The sequence below is a fragment of the Clarias gariepinus genome, chromosome 22 (assembly GCF_024256425.1).
Source record: "Clarias gariepinus isolate MV-2021 ecotype Netherlands chromosome 22, CGAR_prim_01v2, whole genome shotgun sequence".
Taxonomy (NCBI): Eukaryota; Metazoa; Chordata; class Actinopteri; order Siluriformes; family Clariidae; genus Clarias; species Clarias gariepinus.
This window is the reverse complement of record NC_071121.1, coordinates 10,270,001-10,278,257: the sequence shown is the minus strand read 5'-3', so window position 1 is coordinate 10,278,257 and position 8,257 is coordinate 10,270,001. Positions and strand designations below refer to the sequence as shown.

The 8,257-nt window shown below is 39.7% G+C and overlaps 1 protein-coding gene across 1 annotated transcript in view; it reads right to left on the bottom strand.

Moving 5' to 3' along the window:
• Nucleotides 1–1,787: 1,787 nt before the first annotated feature.
• noc2l (NOC2-like nucleolar associated transcriptional repressor) overlaps nucleotides 1,788–8,257 on the bottom strand; it is a 41,409-nt gene continuing 34,939 nt past the window's right edge. Inside the window, exons 18-19 of the mRNA XM_053483355.1 lie at nucleotides 2,774–2,872; nucleotides 1,788–2,230 (exon numbers count right to left, since the gene is read on the bottom strand). Of these exons, the coding sequence (XP_053339330.1) occupies nucleotides 2,103–2,230; nucleotides 2,774–2,872 (227 nt within the window). The 3' untranslated portion in view covers nucleotides 1,788–2,102. The remainder of the gene's footprint in view (nucleotides 2,231–2,773; nucleotides 2,873–8,257) is intronic.

Below are 8,257 nucleotides of genomic sequence, written 5' to 3'. Positions count from 1 at the left end.
TGACTTCAGGTGAACGTTCCATTGACTGTGTAAGGAAACTGCACTTTGCCATCAAAGCCATAGACCAGGGGTTCACAAGTTTAGGACTGCAGTCCGGATACAGACCTGGCAGAGGATTTTAGAAGACTGAACAGGGTTACTTGGAAAATAGACGCCTTCCAAAGAGGAACCAACTTTTTCCACAGCAGATGATAAATCCTGTACATTTATGGAAATATGAAAATGATTGAGCTGACGGCAGCTCAGCAAAGCAGAAAAACTAGCTACAGGGTGGGAGACATTAGTTCAGAAATGGAAGAATTTTCTCAGACATTCATAGATTTTCATTTTAGCTTCCTAAAATGAAAAGTTTCAATAGCAAACTGTAGCACAGACATGGCTATTAAAAAAACTATTAAAAAATGAACGTTGAAGGCTACATCTGAGTAGTAAGGGTAGCATGTGCATTTATTCCTATCCTGACTAACTGAATATTTCTCCTCTGTTTAGTCCGTGGCACTTATTAAAAGTTTAACCTTTTTTTTTTTTTTTAAACAGAAATCATTGTAACTGAGAAACAACTCACTTCAGATTAGAAAGGTAATAGCTGTCACTTGGCTGCACAATTCTATGGTATTAGCCTGGATAAATAGGATGGAATACAAAATAGTACATTTAATAGTTAAATATCGCAGTTTAAAATTCATAAATTGTGTCAAAATAATCACACTGATAAAAATAAATATATATATGCTTTTTTTTTTAAGCAAATTGTTCTGCTCTGTGCTGCTATGCGTCACCATTCATTCATGTTATTTGCTCCTAAACCTTTATTCAACTAGATCTTTATAAGATTTAAAAGGCTAACAACAATAATTTTTACATTTGTAAAACAGACTTTTTGGCTGACATTGTCTTTGCAGAAATAAAAAAATTAAATAAAACATTTCCACTTTATTTTAGTGCAATACATGGTTTTGATTTCTAAAAGGCGCGCGTCATAGATGGAAAAACTCAAAATCTTTTGTCCTCTGCTTGCCAGAATACAACACATATAAAGGTGACCCAAAGACTGTGACCCCTTTGGTGACCCAAAGACTGTACCCTTATACAAACATTTATTTAAAAATATCATTCATGACATGCACCAAGTTCTCCAATTTATGTCCTTTATTTATATTTAAGATAGTAAAATGTCGCAGTTCCTCTATAACCCTGCCGGTGGCGCGCTCTAAATTATGCGCACCATCCTGTACGATAGGACAGAAGAATTTTCTGTTTATTTAGAATTTTAACAAAATCTAGAGGGTGTAAAAAAAAAAAAAAAATCTATATCTATATCTATATATATATATATGTATATATATAGCATCACAATATTTCCAAAATCACAATACAGATCGAATCGGCTGAATCAGAGTGATACTATTGTATCGAGTGGTCTCTGGTGACTCCCCTCCCTCCTTCTGTATATTCTGCAAACAAGACCTTTTAGCATTTCTTATTGTATCAGAACTGATGCCTCAGACATGATTTCATCCTTCAGTGCTGATTCAGACTACAGTACGAACTTGAGATGACCCCAAGGAAAAAGTCAAGTGCTGTTAGGTCTGGTTGTATTCATTTTGGGTCTGAAATTAAAAAGAAATATCTAAAATTGTATACGAGGAAAAATACCTGTGGATCCAGACCTATATAGTGTTTTTTTGCGTTACTTTACAATGTAAAACACGTTTGTGTATATACAGTGCGTTAAAACCCAACACTAAAAATTTAGCAAATCAACCAAGTAGACAAAGACTCGCAAAAAAGAGGCAATGTCATTTAATAACATTTTACAATATATTGTTGAAACAATATATAATACAACGGTAATAGAGGAAGAATAGAAAACATTCACAAAAATGTTCATACTGTACTTAACATCGGATCCCCAAACTGAAAAACGCAGTTTACAAACATGTCTTGCATTTGGCCGTGAAAAAGTGAAACCTGACTCCTAAGCGTCACCATCTGACCTGTGCAAAGAGCCAGGATTTACAAATCAATTAAGCAGCTTTCATGTTCATCACAGGATGCGTGCTTGCGTCGTGACAAACTGCTTTGCCAAGTCACCGAGGCCATCATTCTTGGTCTGAAAGCTCGAGGTCTTCGACCATATCCTCGTCTCCTGCTGCCAGCTCCTGCAGCGCCACGCTCGACACCTGCTTGGGTGCTTTTCTTTTGGAGCCAGAAGCCTCCTCACTGCCATCTGTGAAGCAAATCAAGACCGGTTTGAAAATGCAGAGGGACATGAATGGAGTTTTTCATTATCACTTAGTTGTAAGAGGATCAGTAATAATTCCTAGTGGCATGCAACTGATTCACTGAGCTGTGACTCTTTTTTTTTTTTGTAATGTAAGTGGCAAGATATTATACCCAAAAACAACTTACATTTAAAAAAATATATATATATTATTATTATTATTATTATTCCTGTCGCACGAACATGATGAGCGAGCTACAAATGTCCTCTGGGCTGTTGCTGCAAATCTTTAAGGTGCTGCTGCTTTAAAACCCGGCAGCAATGAAAGGTTCGCACTAATACAATTTGAAAGTTCCAGGAGAAGCCTCGAGTCTGAGCGCGAAGATGTTCCAGAGGGAACCGCACTTTATTGGTGAGGACTGCGCGTTCCGCCTCACAGAGCTGCGCACCTTAAAACGAATGCGTTTCCGCTTAAAACAGTAGCATCTGGATACACCTACACCTACGGAAAAGATCCTTGGAAACGACTAATGCATCGTAAACACTGACCTGAATCGTCCTCTCCATCGGAGGCGTCATCATCATCGTCATCATCATCATTCACTGACAGATCCTCAAGGCCTTCATCATCGTCATCAGAGTCACCATCTGTAGGAAAATCATCAGATTTAAAGTTTAAAAAAACAAATAAATAAAAAAATGAAGCAGGTTGTGTTTGCTCAGCCAATACCACACACGTACAAGACTAAGAAATAAGCCTTTAATGGCAAATTTGTTTTTAATCCGGTATGTGTGAGCAAGAGAGAGGAAGAATATTTCTGGGCTTTGAAGTGGGATTTGATTAGCTGCTGCCTGGGAGGTGAGCACGGCGCAGACGCTGCCTCCCCCTTAATTACCCAGCAGCGCCCAGGAGCCGGAGTGAGGCGAGACGAGACGTGGTGAAGGGAGCCAATCTGCAGAGAAGACTGAAGCATGGCAGAGCACTACGTGTGCCTCGCTGACGAGCAGAGACATGCATCTTAATAGCGCCGTGTACAGGCTGTGTGACGGGCGCGTGGGCCGCAGGAGGTCAATAAAAGTTTAGGAGCAAAACAAGTTCAGGGTATTCGATCAAACAGGAAAGTTACACAGCCCACAGGCAAGCGATGATTTAATTAGTTTGAAAATTATTGCAAATAAATAATGATTAAGTGATTTAAGTGACGAACCCAAATATTTCTCTGCACTAAAATCTTGCGACGAATTCAACTAGGGTTATGTGCTTCCTTGCTATTATATACCCCAGGACTGATCGGAAGGCGTTAGCTCAGTTTTTAATTAGGTCTTGCTTCCACGCGAACAGCTGATAGTGCCATGACTGTCATATCAGTGGAACCATTATTGATATGGTAAATTATTGATATGTAAAGACAAGCTTATTTTATTAAGTACTTTCTACAGGAGTCTTTATATGAGTGCATTTTATACAATTTAAATAATATCATACAAACATATTTTAAATATCCATCCATCCAACTATTATCTATATTGCTTATCTTGTGTAGGGTCTTAGAAGGCCTGGAGCTTGTCTCGGGGTACTTGAGGCACATGGTGGGGTAACACCACGGATGAGGTGCCAACCCATTATACGACACAAGCACGCACACAATCATACACTACGGGCAACCTGGAAAAGCCAATCAACCCGCCAAGTATGGGGAGAACATGCACTTACACAGACCTGAACTGAGATTTGAACCCTGAATGGGATGTGTGAGGAATTTAAAGGTATTTATTCACACTAATTCTGCCTTATATAAGCTATTAGTAGATATGAGGACAAAAAAAAAAATCAGTTGGTTATGTATCATGATTCTGTTGTGTGGGAATTCACTAACACTTAAATTGATTTTTTAAATAAATTTTCAATTGATATACACGTTTGCGGTGGTAATTACAAATCGCCTCCAAATTGTCAGGTTTTTTTCCAAATGCAAGCTACAGGGCGAACTAAGTCCTAACGCAACACTGAATTCCTCCTGGTCAAAGGCACTAATTATGGTGTGATACCAGTTAAAGATATTGGACACCACCCTTGATGGTTTATACTCCTCACCTTTAGGCTTCATAGTACCAGTTAGAATTGAAACTACTTTCACCCCTGTTAATTACACTAACGGTCAGTCGCCAGCTCTGCCAAGAGCGATTGGTTAGTTAGTTAGTTCTGCCAGTCGGAGAAGGAAGGATGTTTGTTGGTGGAGCAAAATAACTGGTAATTAAACAAACAAATCATAATCTGTTGATAATAAATGGTGATTGTAGAACTGCTCTATAAAAGCATCATATCATACTTGAGATGTGCTGATGTGCTGAATATCAGCATAGCTATGCCATTCCCATTGCCATGTCAAAGCAGTGCTGATACTTAAGCATAACAGCACTCCCTTTCATATCAATTTAAATTTACATTCCAACACACTTCCCTATTTACAATTAAAGATATGAATAAAAAACAGATATTATATAGTTATATGGCTACATATTAGGAATGCACTGTTTCTGGTAAAACATTAAACAACATATGTGCTCACAACATGGGCTAGAACAATAGTGTTATTAGAAATATAAATATGCAGACTAATATCATATAAAGAAACATACTTTTTGAAATATTCTATAGTCAACAGATACATTCAACACAGGGTATAAAATCTGTGAAAAAACCATTAAGTGATACCAGTGACTTATTACTTGCTTATAAGGACTTGCCTTAAGGGCAAACTTGAAATTAACGATTTGCATCTTACTTGTAGCACAGTGTGAAATGATCCAGATAAAATATGACCCAAATGTTACAACAGTGCATGATCACATTTTATCCGATGTCAGACAAATGATAAAGATGTTCTAACCATAGATCAACTATTATTGAAGACATTCCATGGGTCATCAATTACAGCCATTTGGGTCTGTGTGAAAAAAGTAGTAGAATAAATAGAAAGCTACACGTCGAGCAACAGAGCAGTGGGAAACCCTGAAATTTTAATAAAAACTTCAAGCACTTTCTCATTTGTTGTCTTGGGAGCAGAAAGTCTTGCTCAAGAGTAATGCCCAATGCACAACACATGACTTCATGAAATCTCGAAATGGCTGACCATCATTTTAAAATGACACAATTTTAATCATTTTCTATCCGTTGCGTGCTTTGTGTCCATGACATGATTGCTTGCAGATAACGTACACATGAGCTTTCACCTAGAGAGCTCCTTACTAAAGTGCTCCCGATTCAAAAATATTGCATTCTCATGAAAATAAATGCGGGAGGTGTTCCGTCTAGGGACGTTGTGGCTTTGTCACATAATATAAGAAGAATATGAGAAAAATGGTGAGGGAATATTGGATGAGAGGGGAGACTTTGATAGTGAAATCAAAGGGAACTGGAGGTACAGTGCAAACCACCCTCGACTGTACTGTATGATGTGCCGCAGATAAGCCCCGGCCTCTAAGAAATTAGGGCCAAAACTCTAGTAATGCACTGAGCTTTATGGGTGAAGATAAAATGGGATAGAAAATTTAACTAATAAAAAGTAAGTGGTCGTCACATACCCCAGTATTCGTGTTCAATGCAGCGAGCACGCGAGATGATGTAAACAACTTAGTGCGACTAAAAAGTGCGGAAAATGTTTGCCTCGAAAGGACTGAGGCTCATGTTACAACCACGACTAGAGACCTCAGGCTTTCGTCTGCACGCTCTGCCTCAAAATTACATTAAATATTTAGACTGTATATGAACTATGGCTAGACAATTAATCAAAACAAACATGCACTGTCCCCTTAAACATACTACTGCTGCGTGTGTAGTCACATGACCATGACTGCGACACGCAGGACAGCTCTTCCATAAGACAATAATGTCCTGGGTTTAATTGCTATTTAAACATTTAAACAAACAAAAAAAAAACAACACCACAGTATACCTGTTTATTAATTACTAATCATCATATTCATTTGAGGAGGTCACATGACCCAGCACTAATACGAACCACTGCTTAAATAGCTTCTTTTTGGATCTGGTGTACCGGTGACTCCAATCGGTGTCCTGCTTAGCTCTTCCCTCCTCTTAGCCATCATGCTGGCACCCGGCGGCGACTTGGCCAGTGGTGTCAGTCGCTCTCTCCAGGAGTCTCCACACGCTTTAATTGCTGTCAGGAGCCCCACTGGAAGATTTTCTCACACAGCCTGGCTCTTGCCTTTCTATTTCCCCCCCACCACAAAGGCGTTAACACACCGATAAGTGGTGCCTAGTATGACATGATACCAATCAAATGTAACTGCTTAAGCTGTAAATAATAATAATAAAAAAAAACCGATCATATTAATGCTTAAGCCGGTATAATGGACTCGAGAAAAAAAAAAAAACGAGTGCTACTTCCTGGTCTAAAGGGGGAGGATATGGGGCCAGTTAAATCTCGTGTGGAGGGAGCGACCGCTAACGTCTTTCCAGTCAACTGTTTTGAATTACAAACCCCCACTGGGATCCAGGCCTGCAAAAAGAAAATCGCTTCCTGCAAAACTGTGTGAGCGAAGGGGAGAGAGAGAGAGAAAAGGAGAGAGAGAGAGAGAAAGAGAGAGCACAGACAGTTGTCCAGGCATTGCGAAGACTCTGCACAATGAATAGCAGATGTTCATTGTGAAGAAATCTCAATTCGAACCGCCTTCCACCTTTACGGGACTTTTTACACGGTTGTTGGACCGTAAGCTGCAGAATTTGGCAAGGACGGCGTTTGGCCGACACATGACCCAGCACGGAACTCAGGATTTGGTGGGGTTAAAGGGAGGAGAGAAAAAGAGAGGAAAGGGCAGACAGCTGGACTGCTCTACAGACTACACACACACACACAAAAACACACGCACCGCTGGAGAGGAAGGATGTACTAAAAAGATGGAAAATCTTCCTCATGTCTGAAGTTTGATATTAGCAGAGCTCCTCATTTCCACTTTTATGTCAGACAGTGAGAAAAGAATACTCAGAGATTCATGAAAGTTGAAAGTTTGTATGATGACATTTACATGATGTGTTAAGATGTTTAATAATGTACTACTTTGTTGATGCACATTAAGCTTGATGCAACAAGTTCAACTTCGATAAATGTATGGATTTGACAACCTCCCGATCCCCTCTGCAGAACATCCCAAGCTCAGGCTGGATAAGATGTCTCACTTTTAGAGGTCTCACTCTACAGATATGGTCAACTGGGGTATAGTGGGTAATGTCCGAACCACTCGAAGCCATTTATAGACTTGTTCTAAAGCCACTACTGTTCTGTCTATGCTGTGCATTTTGAATTAGTGTCGTGTAGGAAGCTGAACCTCTGCTCCAGTCTGAGGTTCTGCGTGCCCTTGAGCAGGTTTTCCTCAAGGATGTCTTTGTACTTTGATCCGTTCTGATCTTTTCCCCTGATCCTGACAAGTCCCTCAGCCCCTGCTGCTGAAAAACATCAGGTGATGAGTGATGCCTGATTTCCTCCAGATGCAGCACTTGGCATTCAGAGCTCAATCTTGGTTTGACCATCTGACCATAGAAATATGGCCCAACTCCCCATTAGGTGCATTTTGGCAAACACCGAAGAAACTATGGTTTACTTTTTACTGAAGCTTCTGTCAGACCCCTCTGCCACTTTGTCTCATTTCCAAAAAAGAACTTCAGGGTCTTGATGCAAGGACCCTGGCGCCATGGTGAAAACTTGCTTTAAGTAGAACTTGTTTTAATTTTATACAACATTCAGATGTTCAATAATGTAATAAAATCATCAGATAGGAAAAATGTCACTAGCTTAGATTGACCTTCGGTCATTACAATGCACTCCCCATCTCTCTCTGACTGTCTCTCTTCCCTTCACCATCTCTCTCTCCCACCATGCATCTGTCTCCCTCTCCTTTTCTCAATCTTTGCCCATGTCTCTCCTTGTAAATCTTGCTCTTCCTCCATCTTCCTCCATCTTTCTCTCCCTTTGTCCATTTATCGGTCTCTCTTCCTCTCTCTCTCCTTGATCT